The 25,617-nt window shown below is 49.0% G+C and overlaps 1 protein-coding gene across 2 annotated transcripts; it reads left to right on the top strand.

Moving 5' to 3' along the window:
• The first annotated feature begins 160 nt into the window (after window positions 1–160).
• kirrel1a (kirre like nephrin family adhesion molecule 1a) lies at window positions 161–24,094 on the top strand. 2 transcript variants are annotated; one of them, XM_052067935.1, is made up of 15 exons: window positions 161–485; window positions 12,383–12,532; window positions 14,552–14,701; window positions 14,818–14,975; window positions 15,065–15,215; window positions 15,376–15,481; window positions 17,480–17,628; window positions 17,720–17,847; window positions 17,962–18,088; window positions 18,183–18,283; window positions 19,572–19,788; window positions 19,876–19,983; window positions 21,048–21,175; window positions 21,351–21,464; window positions 22,544–24,094. In XM_052067935.1, exons 1-15 carry the CDS (start codon window positions 437–439, stop codon window positions 23,192–23,194), a joined length of 2,487 nt encoding a protein of 828 aa, XP_051923895.1. In that variant the 5' UTR covers window positions 161–436; the 3' UTR covers window positions 23,195–24,094. The 2 variants fall into 2 exon arrangements, with proteins under 2 accessions (XP_051923895.1, XP_051923901.1); XM_052067941.1 differs by having other exon boundaries at window positions 21,387–21,464.
• Window positions 24,095–25,617: the final 1,523 nt, after the last annotated feature.

The following is a 25,617-nucleotide window of genomic DNA, read 5'->3' on the forward strand; positions in this document are numbered from 1 at the left end:
AAAGATCAAATTTAAAACTGAATTTTTATCATTCATCTGGTTAGGAAGTGATTGTCATGTGTGGCCCCCTACAGCACTTAATTGCCCGTCCTGGTTGGACATTCATCGGTGTGAATTGTGGTCTAACGCTTTTATTTTGAAGACTGCTACCGGAAACTAATCGTCCATCCTCATTTTGGACGTCGATCCGTACGCAGCAGAAAGCGGACTGCCGCCACTGAGGGAAGAGGAGAGAGAAGGGGAGACGAGAAGGGGAAAAAAAGCAGCGGAATGGTGTAAAAGCCGATTGAGAGCTAGCAAACATCGAGGACGGGCGACTGTTGCTCTTCTTCGTCTTTTTCTTTCTCTGTATGTCCCGTCCAGCCCTGCCATTTTGATGCCGTCCTCACGGAGTTTTGGCCCAATACTGGACTTATTATTACTGGTGGGCTGAACCATGCAGAGGCTGCTGCTGCTCCTCACTTTGCTGCTGACTTTACAAACTGGTAAGGATGCATTTTGGGGCCGTGTCGAAATGAAATGAGGACAAATGTGCACACGCGGATGAGGCTCTATTGGTATTCGGTGTGACGTAGGTTGGAGGGGTAGTGGAGGTGGGTGGGTGTTGGGGGGAGGAAAAGGCCATGCTTTTCTTCTTCTCTTCCCCCCCCCCCTTTCTTTCTTTTTTAAACCACGCATGCCGATGCCGTCACGTTGCATAAATGACCTTTGCAGATGTGTGAGTGGCGCAAACCGTCTCCTCGGACGCCGGGACTGACCGACCCGTGAACGTGACGGGAATGAGTCGGAATGATCAGCTGTGCTTGGCTTGTCACTGCTCTCTTCTCTCCTTACCTGCGTGCACCTCAGGATGCACCCCGCAGACAATGTCAGCATCCATCGGAAACCCAGGCCTCCTCCTTTTTAATTTTTTTTTTTTTTGTACCTGTGTTAGTCGCAGGTATTTGATAGTCACAGTTGCTAGGAGACAAAGGCTGCCGAGGATGAGGAGTATGTAAATGCAACCTGTTTGATGGGGCTACCAATGTGTGTGCCATTGTCTACTGTCATAGGTAGAGGGCGATTGGGGAAGTGTTGGGTGGGTGGTGGGTGAGAGGGGGGGGGGGGGGGGGGTTAAGGGGGCGTGTTGTGGTAAGGGATGATGTCACCTGAATTTGGGAGGGTGGGTTTAGGTGCAGCAACCGCCCATGCCATTGAATCCACATTTGGACACAATCCTTTTCAACAGTGGCACACACACACGCACCTCTTTGTTCACGTCACATGTTTTTCCGCCCTTAAGTCCACATGACAATCACACACACGCATGCACACGCGCGCGCCGCATTGTCCGCAAGCGTGTCGGCCCTTATCACTCTCCAAACACGCGCCGTTTTGCCTCCTACGTTAGACGAATGTTGCCGAATGTTTGACTGCCTTCGAATGAACAATATTTCACGCCTTGCAATTTGAACATAGAAGCAAAAAGGATGCCTGGGGAGGGTGGGGGGGCTTATGAACGATAGCGCGGTTATTAGCGCAGCAGCTCGTTATTTGCAAGTTGTTCCGATGCGATGATAACAGCCGCGATTGATTCAGCGCCGCCGGCCTTGAAACGACATACAAGGTGAGGAGCCAATCATGCGCGGTGGTCTGACTTGCGGCGCTGCACCGCGGGGAGCACTCGAATGTCTCCAGAAAAAGGTTCCAAAGTGGAGGTGTGCAGTTTTTTTTTTTTCATCCGCTTCCGCATCCTGGTCCCGATTTGTAGTTTCACCGGGATGCCGAAGAAGACAATAGCAGAGAAGGTTGAAAAGACGAAACAGGCTCTCGGTGGGGAGGAGGAGCTTCCGGAAGACTGGACATGCGACAGGCAAGGGGAGTACTTTGGAGTGTCCTCTCGGGAAGCGTACGAGGAAACGAGTTAGCGAAGAAGAAATGAAAAACTGAGGACTTGTGAAGAACGCAAGGCGATGCCACGAAAGCTTGACGGGAGCGGCGACAAAGGCCCAACGAGGCACACATGAGCAGTTTTTGAACACGAGTGTTTTCCATATGCGGAAGGGGCTCGGATATGTGAGCCAAGCTCCATTTCATTTGCACGTGGAAAGCACGCCCGTTTACTCTGAACTGACCTGGGACGCCAACCCGGGTCCAATCCCAAGGATGACGATTCAGCAGAAAACGTTTTCTCAAATGTGTGGTCAAGGGTAAAGCAACAGCTCCCAAGTTTTTTTTTTTTTTTTTCTTTTTCAAGCCCCAATAATATGATCGTGTTTGACGGGCTGGAGGCTATCGGAGTTATAAAAAGAACGAGGCAAAGGAAAACAACACCCCCCTCCTCTAAAAAAGGTTTCTTTATGCAGAGTCCCCCAAGCAAGAGAGGCGCACTTAATCACATCTGACTGATCCTACCAGCCTAACCCCCCCCACGCCCCCCCCCCCCCGCCTCCCCATAGTACACACACAGTCACATTCTGCAGAGAGGATCCCGTTTTTTGAGAGACGAGTTGGATTGTAGACGGGCAGGTGGGGGAAGTTTGATTGAGAGCGATTCGACGGAGGTGGTTGAGGTTTAGTGGAGGGCTCCATTGAGAGGGGGTGGAAGAGCAAAGAGAAGCGAATCGTGTGTGGGGGTGGGGGGTGGGGGAAGCGGGAGGGGGGTGGTCTGTAAAAAGAAAGAGACCATTACTCGAGGTCGACTGCCCCCTCGGCGAGGCTGCCCATTCACATGTTGCGATGGCCGCTTCAAAGTCGGCTTTGCGCCGTCAACCGCCCACAAACGGGCCGCGGCCCGATTTGCAGGAGTTACTTGAAACATTCCCCATTTTTTTTTTTTTCACTCCGGCTTCTTTCTTTTCCCCTTAGCCCCCCCCCCCAACCCCCCCACTTCTCTTTCCATCTACCCCTTCCTCTCTTTGGCTCTCTTAATAGGTTCCAGATGTGTTTCTCGCATTCCTCTGGTCGGTGGAGAGGGGAAAGAGGAGAAGGGAGGCGAGAGGCAGGGTGGAGGGAGAGTCGGGGGCGGTGGGGGTGGGGGTGGGGGGTTATGAGATGGGGTGGGAGATTGGCGAATCCGGAGACGAAGCGTATGAATTAAAACTGGGAGCACATGATGAGACGATGGTAAGGACGGCAGAATGCCTGTCGTGGGGGAGCGGGTTTGGGGGGGGGGGGGCTAACGGCCTCGTAACCTCAAAAGTTGTTCTCCCTCGTTCCTCCTTCTCCCCCCCCCCTCCCCCTCCGCAGGAATGCGGTTGACACTGATGATGTCACTTCATTTCGGCGCTCTCCCACTTTCTGCTCCTCTGCTCCTCACCAGGGACGGGGGGGAGGGAGGTGTGTGTGTGTGGGGGGGGGGTGAGGGCTAAAGAGCGAGAGGGAGCCGCGCATTTGTCTCGCTCCATCCGTCTTCCCTTGACGATAACATCAGGGTCAGCCGTCCACCCAAATCAGTTCCGCGCTCGGCCGCCGCGAAACGCGACGGCCCGCGGGGGCCCTTCGATGATTGCGCAACTAATAACGAGCGAGCGCTCCCATCACGGGCAGTCATTAAAACGATGCCGTGCACATGCTTTATTTTTTTTTTTCTTTTCATTCCACAGAATCATGCCCCGAAGATTGCATTTACCTTGACTCTAACTTCCTAATTAATTTACTTTTCCGTGTCGTGCCAGTCATCTTTGTTTTGTCGAAAAGACCGCCCGCTGTGTCGGAAGTTCGTTGACCTCACCGAGGCCTTCCAGATGCCCCTGGCTGCGGGGAATTCGATCGACAATAAAATCAGATCTCGGATCATCTCAAAAGATGTGGTTAGGAATCCGGGGAAACTGTTTCTGGAGGGAAACGTCAAACAGGAAGTACATTTTTTTGGGTCACCCCAAAAGTGTCACGTTACTAGATAATTACCAAGCGCCTAACCCGCATCCTTTTTCTGTCGCCTTAACTGCTCCTCTACTTAATTCTAATTTTCATCCCCCATTCCGGATTGTCCATGTCCTGGTCACAAAAACAAACAAAAAAAATCTCCTCTGGATAGATTCTTGCCGCAGTCGGTTAAATTTGTGTCGCTAATTTAATTCCTCGGGCGTCACAAGACATGGAGAATAGAGGCGTGCTCAATCTTTGACTTTGAACCCACTTCTATCTGCAAAGAGGCTCTCACCTTGAAGGAGGCTTGTACGGGCGATGTTGGCAAGGCTCTCCAGACGAACGCTTCTGCTCCGCTCCAAAGGTCGGAGAGGTCGAGGCCTCGGGCTTTTTATTGGCTGCCCCGTGACTGATGACATTGCAACTAGCGACAGTGCATACCGATGAAATGAGATTGCACCGGATTCAATTAAATTGGACCTTGGAAGAGATCATTTATCGACGGCACGTCGCTCGCTGATGTTTACGTCGCGTGACGGTCCAGTGACTTCAGAGCTGGGGTCACCAACCTTTTGCAAATGGAAGCTCGTTATTGGCTGCCGATTAATTGCAAAGGGCTGCCCGTTACGGACGCACATTATTATCAACAATGATATCGGGTAGGAAAAGCAAATAGTCACACTTGATTTCTCCTGTAAATCGAAGCATGCGCTTACATTTTCAAATGGCGTCCTATCATTTGTGAGTCACTTAATAATGATAAGGGCAGCCCAGTAGTCCAGTGGTTAGCACGTCGGCTTCACAGTGCAGAGGTACCGGGTTCGATTCCAGCTCCGGCCTCCCTGTGTGGAGTTTGCATGTTCTCCCCGGGCTTGCGTGGGTTTTCTCCGGGTGCTCCGGTTTCCTCCCACATTCCAAAAACATGCATGGCAGGCTGATTGAACACTCTAAATTGTCCCTGTGAGTGCGGATGGTTGTTCGTTTCTGTGTGCCCTGCGATTGGCTGGCAACCAGTTCAGGGTGTCCCCCGCCTACTGCCCGAAGACAGCTGGGATAGGCTCCAGCACCCCCGCGACCCTAGTGAGGAACAAGCGGCTCGGATGATGAATGAATGAATGAATTAATAATGATAACAAAAAGCCCGTCGCCTCGGGTCTGACTGGAGGTGGAGATCAAACTTTTTCTGTTCTCGTCCCTCCCTTTTTGAATGCAAGCCCCTTCTCTTCATCTTTAAAATTCGCCTGAAACACATTTTTTATTCTTTGGGCTTTCAACTCATCGTGAGACGTGCCATTGTTTGGTGTTTTATTGTGTTTGGTGTTATATGTTATTAACTTGTTGTTTTCATGACTGTCGATGCTTTTTATGTCAGATTTTAACTTTGCGTCCAGCACGCTGTGGTTGTTACGAAACCGCTCTACAAATAAAGTTGAGTCGGGTTGAGTTGAGACGAGTGGACGGAGTAGCCGAACTAACCGCTAGGCTAACTGCTAACCTCACCCGCAAGCAGATTACGTTCACACTCTTGAACGGACGCAACCGTATGAAGACGATGACTTTCACTACATTGTACGGTGAAACTCCTCTACAACAAAATCACGTTTGCAGCAAGAAAATTTTCACAACAGGGGACTTTTCACTGTAGCAATTTTTCCATCCATCCATCATCTACCGCTTATCCGGGGCCGGGTCGCGGGGGCAACAGCTTTAGCAGGGAAGCCCAGACTTCCCTCTCCCTAGCTACTTCTTCCAGCTCTCCCCGGGGGATCCCGAGTCGTTCCCAGGCAAGCTGGGTGACATAGTCTCGTTCTTTCGGTCACGACCCATAGCTCGCAATAGCATAGTAGCAATTTTTATTTTGGAGAAAAAGATTTCGTATCAAGGAACAGTGGGACTTTTCGTCATAGGGGGGGGGGGTGGCAGAAAAGTGGGAATGGCGTTCATGCATGAACATTTTTTCACACTGGGGGGGGGGGGGTATTTTCGCCCATGTAGGTTTCGTTGTAGAGGAGTTTCACTGCACTCCATGACAAAAAAATCTTTAGTCATTCAACCTCTACGAGCTCCTTGTGAGTGCCATTGTCGTACCCCCCCCAGCTCTAAAGTGACTTTAGGGACGGTTTGCTGCCCAAAATCAATCGCCAACCACCGCTGCAAGCGATCGATTCCCCATGATATCGACCGTGGCTGCGCGACACGCTGCTTCGTTGCGTATATGCCTGCCCGATTCAAGCGTGTCTGGAGAACGGCCATTGTTACTCAGGGGTCGCCCTTGGTTACCGCAGAGTCGTCTTTGTCGCGGATTACCAGCGGCAGGCCGGCTTTCTCCTGAGCTCTGGCGTATTCATTCGCCCGTAATGTGTCATATGCATCGTCGCCAAATTATCATATTATCCTCCAGTGATCCTGGAGTTGCCATGGCCACACTTCCTATCATTGTGTCCGTGGTCCTCGCGGGCCGTCGCCATGGTAACGACAGCGGCTACAGAGGTTTACCCCGCACACATACTGTAGCGCTCTTCAAACGCACGTATGTGAGGAGCCCTAAAGAGTGGGTGGGAACCATACATGGCGTCACGATACTAAAATGCCCGTTCCCCTTTGCAGGTCGACACGCCGTTTTGATCATGTTTACAGTTACAGTGGCAAGGTAGTGGAAACAAAAAGGTGGTTGGAGGACAAAAGGCAATCAAAAGGGAATTGAGGAGGTGACAAAAATAGAGAGAGAGAGAGAGAGCGAGGTTGCCGACTGCTTGTAAAGGGGAGGGCTGCAAAGATGACAGAGGAAAGAAGCGAGCAGGCGGACAATGCGGCAAAAAAAAAAAAAAAAAGACACTATCTTTGTCCAAAACCTGCCCCCCCACCCCCCTGCAAATTTTACACACATACACACACACGCGTGCGCAGCCCAAGTGTCACCTTTGTGTTTTAAGTGTGAGTGCGCACAGTAGGTCGCCTCCTTTTACTGACCCCCCCCCCCCAGCACCCCCCCCCCCCACCACTTCATAGTCTCCCCATTATCGTGTCCCCATATAGCGTCACCATGGCGATGAGTTCTTTTAGCCATCCAGGCGGGCGGCCATATTGTTGAGGAAACATGCGGTCGAGTTCCCGTAGCGTCGACGGAATAACAGAGGCCGAAAGTGCATGGCGGTTAGATGTTGGAAGCCAAAACCGGACATCTTCAAGAGCCAATTTTGCGATCCTGTGAAAAATTCACCAAAAAAGTCAAACTGTTGACGGCCACTCCAAGTTGACTCGCAATTTTAACATAAAGACAATTGCGCATTTCAGATTTTACACAATGGCGGCCCGGTGATCCAGTGGTTACCGCGTTGACCTCGTAGTGCAGAGGTCACGGGGCCTTCCTGTGTGGATTTTGCATGTTCTGCCCCGGGCCCGCGTGAGTTTTCTCTGGGTATTTCGGTTTCCTCCCACATTCCAAAAACATGATGATTGAGCACTCAAAATTGTTCGTCTGCGTGTGCCCTGATTGGCTGGCAACCGGTTGAGGGTGTGCCCCGCCTACTGCCTGTAGACAGCTGGGATAGGCTCCAGCACGCCCCCCGCGACACTTGTGAAGATAAAGCGGATGTTTAACTTGACGATATTTAACTTTAGAGACGATTAAAAATTGGCCAAAAAAATGTCCAGTTTTTTTTCGCACATTTTATTTTTGGGGGTGGGGATGGGGGGGATTGTTTGAATGTTATTACTTTTGTCTTGTGTTGCACTGCGTTAAGAAGTAAAAAAAAAAATCGGCTGATATCAGACGATTAATTAAATTTAAAAATAATAATTTTTAATTTTTTTTCATTATTTGTGGGAAGTAATTATTGGAAGTGGAATTAACGGCTGTTCCGAAGTCATTTTTGACCCCCAAACAAGCGGCTTTGTTGATTTATTTGCGCACGTGGACCATGTGACGATTTGCGACGGCTCCGCACCGTGTCAATCGGCTTGTCATGCCGACGATGCTGACGATTTTGATCAACACGTACGTAGCGAGGGTTGACTGCGCGGCGCCCGACGTGCAGGAATGCAACTTTTGTCCTCAAACAATGATGTCATCCTCCTCCACGGCGCCGTCTGCGGACCTCCGCGTCTCTTTGTTCTCTCTTCCCCACAGCGCCACCACACACCGCGGCTGCACCGAATCGGGCAGATCACGGAATCGATTTGGAGTGGAGGGGGGTGTGGGGGGGGCGGGGGGCAATCGGAGCGAGGACCGAGTGTCGTTGGATATTCCTCCACCAGATGCGCTCGCGAACACACCGGTGCGCAAAAGTTTTTTTGGGGCCTGCTAATTTCCAACGTCATCTGTTGCTATGGTGACCCCAGCCTGTAATCCAGCCAAGGCGCGGGATTGGATGGGGAGGTGCAAGCGAGAGACAGGCAGAGGGGGGGGGGCATTAGGTTGGACGATAGCGGGGAGGCGGCCAGAGACAAAGAGGATGCGACGTAGGAATCCACGCGAGCGGCGTTTGACTCTTATGGAGAGAGAGGTGACGCAATTCGGGAGAGGAAGGCTGAAATCAAGGCGCCGTTGACATTTGCGGCATAGCGTCGGGGGTACGCGGGGGCAAATCGGCAGCACGCCGGGCTAAAAATAGCTCCAGATGACTTTGCATGCATCCGCCGTACCCTCTCGTTAGTTTTCAGGCACCAACGGACGCGCCGCCGTCTCGCTGTTCTCGCGCCGCGCGGTGGTGCGAAAGGCGCTCGGCGGCCAAACCGCCCTTGGCGTCTCGCGAATGTGAGTCACCTGGCCATGGCGTGCTGGCGTCGGGTCGGCTTGATTTGACAAGATGTGGCCGGTGTCAAAACGATGCTGACGTCGAAGACGAATGGGACGGACAAACTCAAAAATATGTTTCCCGAGACACGTTTTTACTGTCAAATGCCACCCCCCCCCCCAAAAAAAATGCATAGTATTGCTTTGGGATACGAGTGACACCAAATTTTCAACACGCAAGCCATATTTCAGATGAATTTTTGCTATGACTTGCAAGTAAAAATGGACATATTCTCTATCCTCTGTGAAGAACGATTACAAATACTGACAAGTTGTTTTTTTTTGTTTCTTCCGTTTCGTGATCATTTTGCATTTGTAGTACTAACAAATGTCATACAGTAATGACAAGAAAAAATGTCTGATAAAAGGAAATGTATTTACTTTTGTAGCCGTCAATGGCAGTGAATGAGTGAGATCTGATATCTGGCCATTTTCCACATTTTTCACAATAATAACCAAAACCACTTCAGTTTTTACACTCAAACCTCGGGCATTGTACAGCCATCAATTCTTTACATTTTAAAATCGAATATTATTTTTTTATGAAGTATACATTTGTCACAGCATACTAATTATTTTTTTTTTCCAAGGGATTCTGGAGCAGATTCATGGCATTTCTATTCATTTGAATGTGGAAAGATGATTTGGTTTGCATCTCAAACCCATAAATGTGATTTGTTTGTGTTTTCCTGACAACTAAGCAACTCATTTTGGGCAACCTCTGTCTTTTTTTTTTTTTTTTTTTTACTGATCCAGCGAGAGCGGCAAACCGCCTCAACGTGTTGATTACACGTTTGGGCCCGAGTGCGGTCGTGTTTGCGTGCGTCCACAGGAAGTGGCTCGCCAGCAAGCAGCGGAGGCTTGCTTTTGTGTGTGTGTGTGTGTGTGTGTGTGTGACGGTTGTAGTTGTGCGCGACCTCTCTGTGTGGACGGGGAGCTCCGGTGGTATCTTGGGGACGAGTGACTCAAGGAAATCAGGACACACTCTAAATTTGTCACTGCAGCATAACCCACATTGTGAACGAATACAAATTGGCTTTGCGCCGCTCTGTGTGCGCTTTGTTTTGTTTTTTGTTTTTTTGTCTTTTAGCACCTTGAACCAAACACACAAACAGATACTCTGTGGCGATGACAAGTGTTAAGTGGATAAAATGCAAATCAGAAGGCGAGGGGCGCATGTTTCAGTGAGTCAGTCATCTTCTCTGCAGATTGTTCATCCTCTGTCGGGGCGCTTTCGCTTTGGATTACATTTGTGGTTTACTGTTGAGGGAAAGCTCCAATTGGCCTCGCCGAGGTAGCCGAAGGGAGGATTTGCCTGGCCCCGGGCCGACGTCGACTTTGCGGCTTCGTTTAAAAAAAAAAAAGGTGGAGGGGGGGGGGGTGGCCTTTTTGTGCTTTTTTTTTTTCCAATAATGACGCCACTTTTCCCGCGCTGCTCATTAGTGATACGTGCTGTAGTTGCGCGATCGCCTTTCAAATCCAACCCTTTTTGTGACTCATTCATCGATTTCAAGGAGCAAATGAGCATCTGCAGTTTTTTTTTTGGTTTTGTTTTCATTTCTCTCTTTTTTTTTGGGGGGGGGAGCTCAGTGTTGAATTATTCGAAGTATGCATGCCGCAGAGCCCCATCTGCATCTGATTCCCTCCTCTCGGTTCTCCGTGTAGCCTCGCACATCTTCTTTATCTTCAGAATATTAATGTGCAGCACTGTCAGAAGCTATTGTTCTGATTGGTGCGGGATTCTTTCGCTCTCTCTCTCTCTTTTTTTTTTTTTTGCATGACTGACTTCTTTTGCATTAGTGGGCAGAATGTACCTCGGCAAATCACACCCAGTCTGCTCGAATATGCAATAATAGATCGGACGGGAGGGGGGTGGGGGGGGGGATAAGGACTGAGGGTCATGATTGCGGTCGAGTGAGGCATATGGCGGTGGGTTAAAAAAAATAGTCAAAAGTGAGAGGCGGGATGGCAGCCTTCACAAAAGCGCTCGAAGGCCTCGGAGGGAAACGTGTGAGGGAATGGGCCGGAGAGAAGAGAAGAGGAGGAGGAGGGAGCAGCGGGGGGGGGGGGGGGGGAGAATTTGGTTGGGCGTTCAAATAGAGTGAAACGCCAACAGTGGGAGGCGACGAGCGCGACTGAAGGAGGGAGAGAGAAAGCGCCGGAGGGCTGATATTTAATGTGATAAACGAATTGTGACAGTGCGACTCGAACCCCCTTCCAACCAGCAAGGCGGAGGAACACGGAAATAGAAGGCGTTGTGGCTGAAAACGTTTCTCACCCGCACACACACCCACACACACACACACATTTTCTCTCTCTATATATATATTATGATTTTATGTCCTGTTTTTATATAATATCTCATTTACTAATTTTTACATTGTATTTTCTTATTGTCTGTAGAGTGCCCTTGGGTGGCATGAAAGGCGCTTTTAAATAAAATGTATTATTATTATTCATTCATTCATCTTCCGAGCCGCTTGATCTTCACGAGGGTCGCGGGCGGTGCTGGAGCCTATCCCAGCCGTCTTCGGGCAGTAGGCGGGGGACACCCTGAATCGGTTGCCAGCCAATCGCAGGGCACACAGAAACGAACAACCAACCGCGCTCACACTCACACCTAGGGACAATTCAGAGTGTTCAATCAGCCTGCCATGCATATTTTTGGAATGTGGGAGGAAACCGGAGCACCCGGAGAAAACCCACGCAGGCCCGGGGAGAACATGCAAACTCCACACAGGGAGGCCGGAGCTGGAATCGAACCCGGTACCTCTGCACTGTGAAGCCCACGTGCTAACCACTGGACTACTGGGCCGCCCCGCATTATTATTATTATTATTATTATTATTATTATTATTATTATTATTATATACGTATATATGAGGCAGGGGAGATGGAGGGGCTAATGTACTACAGGGCTGCTCAATATCAGACAGCGGGGGGTGGGGGGGTGGAGACCCAATAGGTACAGTTGCACATTTTAATGGCTTCCAATGCAATCTGGACACTCCAACTGATTTCACCAAAAGAGTCGAAAATCCGAGAAAAGCCCAATTTTCACACGGCATCGGATTGCATACCGAGTAATGAGTCAATAATAACGGGATGCGCGCTCTCCACACTGTGCGGGAGGGTTGTCTCGGAGGGACAGCTAATTACAACTTGTCATCAGAAAGAGAGACACACAATGGCGTCTCTCTCTCTTTTTTTTTTCTTCTTAATTTGCTCCATTTTCCACATGAGGCGGTCACCGCGAAGCAGCGCCGCACTGCTTCATCTGCCGGGACATAATAGTGGGGTCCGGGCGAGCACACAATGATGGCCACTGTAGCTTGGGAAGCCTGCGAGATGACTCACAGGGAGGAATGAGCAAGAGGGGGGTGTGGGGGATGGAGGCGCACCAGGGTGGGAGGGCTCCCGAGACTTTGGACGGAATAAGGAAAAAAGGGGGGGATGAGAGCGAGACCCAAGGCTGAAATTGCCTTTTGATATCTTCTTGACTGAGTCAGCCTGAAACGTTTCGTCCGCCTTCCGCTGAGTGATTTCCTCGCAAAATGGCCGAAAGTCAGCGCGCGATCAAAGATGGCAATCGTGACATTCCATTCCAGCGTGGTCAATTAGCCTGAAATAAAATCCCGGGTGAAATGCGCGTTTCCTTGAAGGAGGTTACGCTGCTCGTCTGCCATCCTTGACGACTCACTTTTGTTTTGTTTTTTTCCCTCTCCTCTTCTTTTCAAGTGCGGACTGCGAGGTTCTCCCAGGAGCCGGCAGACCAGTCGGTAGTGCGGGGCCAGAGGGTGATCCTTTCCTGTGTCGTCTTCAACTACTCGGGCATCGTTCAGTGGACCAAAGATGGCCTGGCGCTGGGTATCGGCGAGGACCTGCGGGGTGAGACGTGGAGCATGTAAAACGGGAAGATTCTCGTAAAAATGCAAAATCGTTTGGAAGCCGGGGCGCTCTCAGGACCTTTCGGGCACTCAATCAACTCGATTGCAGAGACATAAACCTCGCGCACATAAAAAGTCCACGGGGAAGTGTTGCATCTGGCCCAAACCCATTTTTATGTTCTTTTGAAAGTCACCCTGATAGACTCGCGCTTCCTTCCTTCCTTCTTTTTTTTTTTCAACATCAATTTTCCAGGATTTTTTTTTTTTTACTTCAAAGTTCCATGACATGAAAGTCCCTGTAAAGTGAAAATAAATGTCTTGAAATTTTGATACGCCATTTAGAGGAGTGTTTAAACAACCCTGAAAAATTCATATGATTAAAAAAAAAAGGTCTTTTATATAAAAGGAGGCTTCAAATCCCGAAAAAATGATGACGTTCTCGACGCTGAATGAACTTTTGGCAAGCCCCGATAAACTTTCAACTGCTAATAAAATGCCATACCTTTTCTTACTCTTACACACTTCTGCCTCTCTGCGATGATACTTACAGCACATTTGACAATAAAGTTGTATTCAATTCGATTCAATTCAATGAGGCGTTCAAAAGCGCCCAAGCCAGCCTGAAAAAAAAAAAAAAAAATTAAAATCCCCAACCCTCACTCTTTCACCTGACAAGCGTGCACTTACATCTGACAATGAGGCGCTCTAATGCGGCCACGCCGGCACAAAGCCTTGGTACACACACACACCGGCTGACAAAGTCAGATTTATTTCCCTCCCCCGCTCCTCGCCCTTTTCACTTTTGTTGTGCATGACGTGCATGCACTCACAGCTGACAACGAGGCGCTCTACTGCAGCCACGTCGGCACCAAGCCCCCTGGCACATGTTGGCTAAACTAAAAATTCCCCTCAGCCTTTCCATGACATGCACACACTCATGGGCGACAACTGCTTGTTGTCGTTTTTCAACGAACGCGCTGAAAATCGGCGGAGCACATTCAGCCACAATAAAGAATGTTTGTCGAATGTGATATGCGAGATGATAGCACACAAACTACCTCTGGAGTTTTTGGCGCATTTGCGCAGTTGTGGCTTCTCGAGGCTTTCCATAGGCTGTCTTGCCCTCCACATTCTACATGCAAATGCACGTGCGAGCGCGAGCAAGGACGCACAAGGTTAGGAGGCGAGCAGCCGAACAGCGAGGCCCGACTCTGGCTCTGGCGCCGTCTCACGCACCGCCGCCGTCTGAGCAGCAAATTGTGTGCACCACGCCATGGAGTCAGTTGCAATGCTCCAAAAAGAGTAAATAAAAAACATTACTGCTTGCTGACCGAGCGCGTCAATGCCACCTCTTGGTGAGAATGTGCAGCAGAGGCACAGCTGGCCGATGAGGGGTGGGGCGGGGGTAGTGGATTTTGTGCAATGGGGGGGGGGGGGGGGGGCAAGTGATGGTGTGATGGCGCAATGTGTGCTTGTGTGTGCGCTTCACACATTTCAAAGACCGGGCTGGAAAAAAAAAAAATTAATGAAATAAATAAGGATGATTTCTGCTTAATTTAAAGACCCTCTAAAGTGACTAGTACACATAGTCCACTGGCGTGGGAGATTAAGAGCGCCTCATTGTCCACTGTGAGCATGCATGTCAAGGAGAGAAGCCATAAGGGGGGTTGGGTGGGGTTGGGGGGCGGGGTTCCGACTTAACAGTCAGCATGTGGAACAGGGCTTCAGACTACTGTTGCCACTTTAGAGTGCCTCATTGTCACTGCATGGAAAAGACATGGGATGACCTAAAATGTGATTTCACAAGAAGAAGAAAGAAATATCTCAGCAGACAAAGAACAAGAATATTTTGCCTTGAGTTGAAGTATTTCATCTTGGTTAGAGTTGACAAAATGCGCAGAGTGTAGAAAAGCATCCCGTTCTCCTTGTGAAATCTTATTTAACTTGCCATTGGCTAAAAGTGAACCAAGTTCCATTGTTTGAGGTGAGCAAGGCGGCTCACCCTGTGTGTTTTTCCCAGCCTGGCCTAGGTATCGAGTACTGCGGGTCCAGGAACTGGGCCAGTACAACCTTGAGATCCTGTCGGCTGACCTGTCTGACGATTCCTTGTACGAGTGCCAGGCCCCTGACGCCGCCTTGAGGTCCAGGAGGGCCAAGCTCACCGTCCTCAGTACTTATTCTTCTCATATGTTTTCTGGGCACGGTTTCAGCAATATCGTTTTTTTTTTTTTTCATATTATCTGTATCGCCATAACGTGAATTTGTTTTTCCAAATCCTACCCGCAGTCCCACCAGATGACCCGGTGATCGACGGCGGCCCAGAGGTTTTGCTCAACGCGGGGGAGTCCTACAACCTCAGCTGCGTGTCTCGGGGTGCGAAGCCGCCCTCCATGATCGAGTGGCTTAAAGATGGACTGCCGATCGATGGGGCCGTCAGTGCCACTGTGAGTCCCAATTCAAAATAAAAACACACACACACACACGTACACACACAGATGTATGTCATTTTTTGCCCACTCTGTAATGACCTCAGGAGGTTCTTCCGGACCGCAAGAGGGTGACCACGCGCAGCTTCCTTCCCATCCACCCCATCGACACAGACACAGGGAGGAACTACAGCTGCGTGGCTTCCAACCTGGCGGCCCCGGCGGGCAAGAGCACAACTGTTACCCTCAACGTGCACCGTAAGCACACTAACAGCCCCTTCAGCAAAAAAACAAATAAACAAAAAAAAAACAAAGAAAAACACAAGTTGACACAGAAATAAATTGTGTGGTGTGGCTGATAATCAGCCAAGCGGTGAATATGACTTTTGGATTTAATTTTGCCATCTGTGTCTCACAGATCCGCCAACTGTGACTTTGTCCATCGAACCTCGCTCGGTCCTGGAGGGTGACAGGGTCGCCTTCACTTGTCAGGCCCATGCCAATCCCCCAATTATGGGCTACAGGTCAGTGACTGTTGCGCGTATATGAGTGCCGAACCAAGATGTGGTAAACAGCAGACATGATGTACTTAAGTACAGTGACGGTAAAAAACTAAACAAAAAAACCTTCAAGTACAAACACTGATTGAACTCCTTTACTTCGGCTCTGAAATGTACCCAATTCAAAAAGTAAAACTACACATTAATTAAATAAAATATCAGCGTGCTAACTAGCTAGCTAGGTAGCTAGTGTTGGTTCAGGCTTTTATGCTCCCAAAATGACTGTAAAAAATGCTTTAGTATAAGTAGAAATACTGATTCAACTACTCAGGCTCTGAAACTTAAGTACTAGTGTAAAAATTACAATTTATATCAGCGTGCTAACTAGCTAGCTAGGTAGCTAGTGTTGGTTCAGGCTTTTATGCTCCCAAAATGATTGTAAAAAAGGCTTTAGTATAAGTAGAAATACTGATTCAACTACTCAGGCTCTGAAACTTAAGTACTAGTGTAAAAATTACAATTTATATCAGCGTGCTAACTAGCTAGCTAGGTAGCTGGTGTTGGTTCGGGCTTTTATGCTCCCAAAATGACTGTAAAAAAGGCTTTAGTATCAGTAGAAATACTGATTCAACTACTCAGGCTCTGAAACTTAAGTACTAGTGTAAAAATTACAATTTATATCAGCGTGCTAACTAGCTAGCTAGGTAGTTGGTGTTGGTTCAGGCTTTTATGCTCCCAAAATGACTGTAAAAAAGGCTTTAGTATAAGTAGAAATACTGATTCAACTACTCAGGCTCTGAAACTTAAGTACTAGTGTAAAAATTACAATTTATATCAGCGTGCTAACTAGCTAGCTAGGTAGCTGGTGTTGGTTCAGGCTTTTATGCTCCCAAAATGACTGTAAAAAGGCTTTAGCATAAGTAGAAATACTGATTCAACTACTTGGGCTCTGAAACTTAAGTACTAGTGTAAAAATTACAATTTAAACTGTCAATCATAAAATATATTTGTGCTAGCTAGCGTTGGCTCAGGCTTATATGCTATCAAAACAAAAACAAATTACCTCAAGATAACATGCTTTAAGGATTTTTTTTTATATTAGAATGAGAATATATTTGGGGCTGCGATTGGCTGGCAACCAGTTCAGGGTGTCCCCCGCCTACTGCCCGAAGACAACTGGGATAGGCTCCAGCACCCCCCGCGACCCTAGTGAGGATAAAAGCGGTTCGGAAAATGAATGAATGAATGAATGAATGAATGAATGAATGAATGAATGAATGAATGAATGAATGAATGAACATACGGTATTTGGGGTTTTGGCCTAAACAATTCTGGTGGCTGTAGATGGCAGACACACTTTTTTTCTCCGAATCTGTTATCCATCCATCCATCCATCATCTACCGCTTATCCGGGGCCGGGTCGCGGGGGCAACAGCTTTAGCAGGGAAGCCCAGACTTCCCTCTCCCTAGCTACTTCTTCCAGCTCTTCCCGGGGGATCCCGAGTCGTTCCCAGGCAAGCTGGGTGACATAGTCTCTCCAGCGTGTCCTGGGTCTTCCTCTGGTTTTTCTCCCCGGTGGGACATGACCGGAACACCTCACTGGGGAGGCGCTCCGGAGGCATCCGAATCAGATGCCCAAGCCACCTCATCTGGCTCCTCTCGATGTGGAGGAGAAGCGGCTCGACTCTGAGCCCCTCCCGGATGACTGAGCTTCTCACCTTATCTCTAAGGGAGAGCCCGGACACCCTGCGGAGAAAACTCATTTCGGCCGCTTGTATCCGGGATCTCGTTCTTTCGGTCACGAATCTGTTATGTTCCAAGTTTTTTTTCCAACTTATAAACCCTACAAATCTTATTCAATGGAAATCTCGACCACGGTTGAGTTTACCCGTCCCTATTTAGGTCTTATTTTTACGTGGTGTCATCATCTTAGGTGTTTGAAGAAAACTAACAAACCTATTTTGACAAATTAAGCGATTGAAAGTAGTACCGGTAAAACTGGCCACTCGCTCTCTTCCTTAGGTGGGCTAAAGGTGGCGTGGTGCTACAGGGTGCCAGGGAGAGTGTGTTCACCACCAAGGCGGACCACTCCTTCTTCACCGAGCCGGTCTCATGCTTGGTCTTCAACGCCGTGGGGAAGACCAACGTCAGCATCCTTGTGGACGTCCACTGTGAGTGTCTCAACGGGGTCCGCTTAGACTTGCTTACTTTGTGCCCTCCGTCCCCAACCTCTCTTTCCGACTCGTGTTTTCCCTTCTCTAGTCGGTCCAATTCTCTTGGTGGAGCCCCAGCCCAAAACGGTGGACGCCGACTCCGACGTCACCCTCAACTGCAAATGGGCCGGGAACCCTCCGCTCACTCTCACCTGGTTCAAGAAAGGTTCCAACATGGTAAGAAGAAGTCATGCTCAACTCTTGAACTGTATAGTTACCACTTACGGGACAAATAATGTGAAATAAATACATTTGGTATTGCCTTAGAATCTGACATCCTCTCGCACACAGGTCCTGAGTAACGGCAACCAACTGTATCTGAAGTCGGTGAGCCAGGCCGACGCGGGCCAGTACGTCTGCAAGGCCATTGTGCCGCGAATCGGGGTCGGAGAGACCGAGGTCACCCTCACTGTTAACGGTCAGGAAGCAAAGAGCATTTTAAAGTGCAAATCAGCCTTTTTTTTGGGGGGGGGGCGGATGCCAATTACTATCTTTCTCCTACCCTCGCACAGGCCCACCCATCATTTCTAGCGAGCCCATCCAGTATGCAGTGCGAGGGGAGCGCGGCGAAGTGAAATGCTACATTGCGAGCACACCTCCTCCTGATAAGATTGTAAGTCACGCTGAACTCAAACTTTCAAATTCGACTTCAGAAAACACCGCTCAGTTATGCCACGCAAAGGGTTTTTGTACCCTTATGAAGGCACATACCGTATGTACCTTAGAGCACCGTCTCTTTCAGGGATGGGCAAAATTCCCCCCAAAAAAGCGTCCAACACTTGATCAGTTGTTATGACACAGTTCACCACTAGATGGCAGACATGACTTAGTAGAACAACTGCCTGTTCATCTCCAGTTGTGAAGAAGAACACAAAGATGTTGTCATTCACGGATTCAGGTTAACAACGTTCATTACGAAATACATTCGATGAACTGCCGGTAATGTAAACACACCTCGAGGGTTATGATGAACTACCTTGTGAAGGAAGAAGATCACCGATGTACGCCGCAACACATCCTAGGAACTGAAGAGTGGTCCAATAGTATGAAAGTATACAAACACCATTTTATTTGTTTCTTCATTTATTTATTTGCGAGAACCATCGACAGCACGTATAATTTAAAGTGCATAACGATTTCCAGATGACTGCTACTACTGTTTGTAATTAATAAAATTAATACATACAATTTGTTTCTTTAAACTGCATTCCGGACTTTATCGTGATACTGACCCAATCGACGCATGCACAAAAGAATCCATTTGCAAGGGGTGAAGGTGAACAATTTGGTGCTGATCCAAATCCAGATTGTTTGGCTTCGGGGGATGCCTGTGTCCTACAAAGTGACATCCCATACATCAGCAAACCAACACTAAGGCGGACCACTTTCAGCTCATGCGTCTGAAAAAACGTCCCGGATGCTTTCTCCGCTCAGCTGCATCACACGGGCGTCGCGGATCCTTGACGGATGCGTCCTGACTGGCGGTGCGCTCCCCTAATGCGGCCGGCGCAGCTTGGGACATGAAAAGATTTATAAAATATAAAAGGACGGCGGGAGGAACAGTTGTCCCAGTAAACGCCAGTGCCGAGAGAATCTCCTTCTCCGGGACAAGCGGGCACATTATGGGAACATGTGGGCTTATGCATAATTAAGAGGCCTCGCTACGGTATATGCTGAATAATACAGCTGCTTTTAGTGGCTTTAAAGATGGAGGACATGCGCATGTCCCCTCACCCCCAAGCAAGCCCCTCTTGAGTGCCGCGTGAATATATTTGTGACTTTGCATGCATGTCATCGGATGAAGTAGGTACAGTTCTCATGATGAAATGGGAAAGACACCGGGTGATATTTTGCCTCCCCTGCTTCCCCGACACATAAACCGAGTATGGGATGGTGCGCAGGTGTGGGCGTGGAAGGAGAACGTCTGGGAAGAGGAGAAGGGCACACTTCTGGAGCGCTACACGGTAGAGCAAAGCAGAACGTCGGCCGAGGGAGGCGGCGTCCTCTCCACCCTCACCATCAACAACGTGATGGAGTCTGACTTCTTGACCTCGTACAACTGCACGGCCTCCAATTCCTTTGGGCCCGGCACCATGATCATCACCCTGGAGGAGACCGGTATGTTGGATGATAAATTGAATGTCATGCGGATTAATTTAATGCAAACTGAAAATCATGCTGACCAACCTGAACTTGTGATTTCAGAGGAGGTTCCAGTGGGGATAATAGCCGGTGGCACGGTGGGCTCCACCATCCTCCTGTTCATCTTCCTCCTGGTCCTCGTACTCATCTTCTACCGGCAACGCAAAGGCAGTGAGTCACCACGCCATCAGCCGGCACAACATATGCCGCTGTTTCTCATTGTTAAACAAACTCGAATGAAAACCTCAACTCCGCGGCCCGGTAGTCCAGTGGTTAGCACGTCGGCTTCACAGTGCAGAGGTACCGGGTTCGATTCCAGCTCCGGCCTCCCTGTGTGGAGTTTGCATGTTCTCCCCGGGCCTGCGTGGGTTTTCTCCGGGTACTCCGGTTTCCTCCCACATTCCAAAAACATGCGTGGCAGGCTGATTGAACACTCTAAATCAGGTGTCACCAACATTTTTGAGGGTGAGAGCAACTTCATGTGTACCGATTGTGTGAAGGGCTACCAAATTGATACACGTCTGAAATAACATATTTGTCCAAAATACCTTCAATAATATGAGGATGTGTTATTTTTAATACTTGATGATTTAAATTGTCAGACTTTGATCGTGTTTCGAAATGTCTCACAGTACTGCCAAAGTTTGCATTTTTAAATCATAATTTCTACTAGCAAATCACAATGTCCAGGCACTGGCGGGCTACTCAAGTGGTCTTCACGGGCTACCTGGTGCCCGCGGGCACCATGTTGGTGACCACTGCTCTAAATTGTCCCTAGGTGTGAGTGTGAGTGCGAATGGTTGTTTGTTTCTGTGTGCCCTGTGATCGGCTGGCAACCGATTCAGGGTGTCCCCCGCCTACTGCCCGAAGACAGCTCAGATAGGCTCCAGCACCCCCCGCGACCCGAGTGAGGATCAAGCGGCTCGGAAGATGAATGAATGAATGAAAAGATGCTTAGGGTGCAGTTGTGCACTGACGCAGAAATATATCATGTTAATAACACGCACACAGACACACAATTTTTTTTTTTTTTTTTTTTTTTCATTTCCCCCTACACATCTCGCGATCGACTTGGGACCAGTTCGCGCGCTACCGGGTGATCGCACCCCTGGTTTAGTATATACAGTACAAATGGGGGGGCGTGGGGGGGGGCTGCTGGATTGCACTTTTCAAAGCATGCGGCTTGTGTGTGTGTGTGTGTGTGTGTTCTTGACGCTGGCACGTTGTGCTTCCAGGTCGGCGAGGAGTCACTCTGGGAAAGCCAGACATTAAGGTGGAAACGATAAACAAGGAGAGCCACAGCTTGGAGGAAGACTCGGGCAGCGTGTCCACGGCCTCGCGCATGGTCAAGGCCATGTATTCGGTGAGCTGTGTGTGTGTGTGTGTGTGTGTGTTTGAGTGAGTGTCCTCGCCTCACCGTGAGTGCTCCTTTATTAACACCTTTAATTCCATTGTCTTCTTTTGTGTCACATTTCGTCGCATCCTTCCCTCACTTCCTCATCTCCTTTTTGGTTTGGTTCTCCTCTTTGACCGTTTAGTTTCTCCCCTCTGTGTCCTTCTCTCCCTCCAATCAGCCCTTTAAGGACGACATCGAGCTCAAGTCGGACCTGCGCAGCGACACCCTGGACACCCGCCAGGAATACGACCTGAAGGTGAGCGCTCCTCGTTTAATTTTACACCCATGCCAAGCGCAACTCGTCATGAATCGCAAGACCGAGTCTGAAGACAAGTCAAGCCGATGTGCATATTTTCTGAATTCTGACCCTGTGGGCTTGGACCGAGGTAATGAAACGACTTGATTTTCATGTAGCTGTCAAAATGCGGCCTGCCGCGCACTGGCCGGGCCTCCAGTCGGAGGACCAGTCGGATCATTTTAAAGGAACGCGGACGCGAATACACCCTGGGAGGTGATTAGATCACCCCGACAACAGCCCGGGATTCTTTTGCCCCCTCTCCCCCAACACCCAGCCACACACACACCCCCTCCCTCCGCTGCCTGAAGCACCAGCGCTGCGAAACAATGGCCGAGTGAGGCGTCTGGTTTCGTGAGAGATGACGGGATGGAAGATTCGTGTCAGGAATAGTCAGTATTCCTGCACCCAGTTTGCTGGCCAGATTCCATTCTGATTCATGCACAGAAAGGATCTGAGCCAGGGGCGGTTCTAGGACCAGAAGTTTAGGGCTGCTGAGCCCCTGGCCATGGAAGACACATTTTGCACATTTTAATACCGATTTCTATGAAGGGGAAACAGAACACTTTTAGGTTAAGTCTGTGACCAAATTTCTGGGGGAACAGAACCGTTTTGATACAGTAGCACCTCGACCTACACATTAAAAGTATGCATTTTTTTTTTTCTGGAGTAAATTGGAATACTTTGACCAACTGATCCTAAAAATCCCCGTTTGGCTGTTCCCCTCTCTCTAAAAGGGAGCTACGATTGCCACTTGTCACCGCGACCTTGACTTTAATACTAATCCATGCACAGGACAAGAGCTAGCTTCTCTCATTCATGCTATCTCTGACCGCCTGAAATATTTCCTCGGCAGAATAAAATGTCAGCTAACCTAACATTAAAAAAAAGGTTAGCTATGATTCAAATGATTTATACCACATACTTATACCACTACGGTACGTAGGGTATCACTCGAAGGCAGCTTATTGCTCTCTGCAGATTTCGATGACTGACGTTGTACTTCATTTGCGAAACAATTTTGATTTGTGTTTTCTAAGGATCCCACCAATGGCTACTACAACGTACGAGCTTCCACGCTTGACGAGGGCCGCCCCGCCTCCCGCTCCACCATGCACTACTCCGACTACCGCTCCCCCACCGGTACCCCCGGGGGGGCCGCATCCATCAGCGGCAGCAGCGTGGCAGGTTCGGGGGCCACGGCCAGCGGCGGAGCCCCCGGCCCGCCTGGGCCCCTCACATCCCCGGGTCGGCCCCAGGCCTGCTACGACCCCCGCCCCCCTTCCAGACTGTCCCACATCAGCTACGCCCAGTTCAACACCTTCACCCGCGGAGCCCAGAACCAACAGGCGCCCAGCAACCCGGCCCCCGCGGCGGCCGAGTTCCCAGGCGACTGCGGCCTCCTGGACTCCACCTCCCAGCTAGCGTACGACAACTACGGATACCCGTCGCACTACCAGACCTATCGGATGGGCTTCGCCCCATCCAGCCTGGCCCCGCTGGAGGCCGGGCCCTCGTATGAGATGTACGGGGTGGGCTCGGGGGTCGGCGTGGGTCCCGGTGGCGCCACGCCCGCGGGCTCGGACACGGGACTCGGGAAGTACGGCAGCTCCACTCGCTTCTCCTACACGTCGCAACATTCCGACTATTCCCACAGCCGACACACACAGAGGATGCAGACTCACGTGTGAAAGCGAGCTAGCAGCACGAGGAGTGTCTTAGGCATAGCATTGCAGCTAAAACCAACACACACATATTTACACGCACACACCGACAGGCCGCAGTGAACAGATACGGCACATGCACAGTTATAGAGGAGCGTGCCCGAAAACGGAGACAAAAGACTGCACATTGGCCGCCGTGTTAGCAAACGGGAGCTGGGAGAGAGCAGACGGCGCGAGTCACAATCACACCGGGGATGACGAGGAACCAGGAACAACGCGGAGACTTTGGAGCCACTTTGGTTTCCGATACCGGACGGCGCCTCGAGCCGTGTTTCCACGAAGCAGCACACCGAAAAGGCGAGACGAACTGCCTTCGATTGATCGGCAGTCAATGTGGCCAGTTGCCAAGAAGAACGAACAGGGTTGTGAACCCTGGTGGAAGCGCAACTAGATCAACGTCCCATATGGTACATGTGATTGGGCAAAACCTCAGACATTGGGAGTCATTTCTGGCGGCCATTTTACTTTCAGCTTTTTCTCTCATACTTATTTGTAGTGATGTTCAATCACTCTTTTTTTTTTCCCAGACCATTACCAGTACGACTATTCTCGAGTGCTAACCGATACCAAGTACCAATACAACTACAAGGCTCGAAATAAGCGGTTTCATGTCACGGTTTCCGAGGAAAGTTTTTCATTTTACGCCTCATCAAAACACTTTGAATTGCAAAACGTAGAATTGACCGTCGAGACGATCCCAAAAAAGCTTCACTGGGCTCACGTAGTCGTCGGAAGTCGAGGGAAATTCTGCGCTGCTAACGCCACAGCGGGAAGCTAGCAACGAGTGTCGGCTAGCTAGTAGTGCGCCAAAACACGTTGCGGAGTTGCTCCTGTATCAGTGATCATTGCCACCGTAGTGACAAATAAGTATCATTCTCACGAACGGATGTTTAGAAAAGACGGCGAAGCTAAATTGCTAAAATAACCCAAGATTGACACGGTTAGAACGTTTAACACCAGAATTAGGGACCTTGGTAATTGAGTTCACTTTTCTCAGACATCTGACTGGAACTACATTAAATTAAAGCGGAGAACATCCAACTTTGAACAGCAAACAAATTAATAAGTGTCGAAACGCTCAAGAGAGAATCGTACTTGCGAAAAAAGAACCGCAACCAGAAATGTTAAGTTACAGTGTACTTCAGCAAGGACGAATAGTATCAAATCTATTTGACATCAATAATGTCATTTATTTGTTTTCACGATGGAGTCCTGAGTTTTGATTTGACTGACTTTTGAGGTCTGCTCAGTAAATATTTACAAAATTACATTACAGCAGATCTTATGTTTTCTGGAATCAATTTAGCTTTGCCTCTCGAAAAGAAAATTGAATGCTATATTGCGATTAACCTGCAAAAAAGTTACTCCACAAAATTAGATAGTTGCTCCTCAAAGGAAAAATAAAAAGATTTCCAGTCTCGGAATAATATTTCCATCCATTTAATTTCCATTAAAACAATGACATCATTCTGCAAAGACGTTTCTGTCTTTATGATGCTCAGTATGATTCACCAACATGTCAAACGGCCGTATTGTAGCACCAACTATTGTCAAGGAAAACGGACTCAATGTCGGCTGTTATTATTTTTTTTGCTTTAAATATCGGTTTCTGGTCTCAGCATCCTTGAAAAGTACCCAATACTTTGAAATAAGGCCGGTGTCGGCGCGATACCGATACCTGGAATCGGTACTCGCCTATCCCAACTTATTAGCCATTGGAAAGTGATTGTTCGTAGGAAGGTCATCATCCTTTTGCACTGCACCATCAGTATTCACGCTTGGACGTCTCTCATCTATATCTGTCGTCTTTTTAATTTGCACACATGACTAGAGCTTTGTATTCTATTTTCTAACATTACAGAATTATTTTTGTCAATGTAAAACATGAAATGATGTGTATGTATGGACCAAAAGTTGGAAGAACTGTGCCATCAAAAAGGGTTTTACCAGTGTATAAAAGAAACCTAGTGCCAAGTGTATTGTTCTTCACCGTAGATCATGTACAGTAGATGCAGTAGAAGCTCCTTCTATTGGCGACTGTTGCTTTATAAACCAGGTGAGGGACCCTGGGTCAGACTTTTTCCTCAGCTTGGGCCTTTTTTTTTTTCCCCCTCGCCCGAGCTCTAAAACTTAAAGACTGGTACGGACGGTGAGAACAACAAAGACGTGGGGTTTAGAACTGAGTGGCCTTATCGGGAGAACATTATCGTTTCTCATCGTTTGCCTCCCAGAAGGGCCGGAAGAGAATGTGTATGGAGAGGCTCCATGAAGGCTGTCTACAATATTGACATGTAGTTGTGCGCGTGTGTGTGCGCGTGTGTGTGTGTGTGTGTGTGTGTCAGAAACAGAAGTCAAGATCGAGTGTGTGGGCATTGGCGCGCGCATCAATT

The sequence above is a fragment of the Hippocampus zosterae genome, chromosome 1 (assembly GCF_025434085.1).
Source record: "Hippocampus zosterae strain Florida chromosome 1, ASM2543408v3, whole genome shotgun sequence".
Taxonomy (NCBI): domain Eukaryota; kingdom Metazoa; phylum Chordata; class Actinopteri; order Syngnathiformes; family Syngnathidae; genus Hippocampus; species Hippocampus zosterae.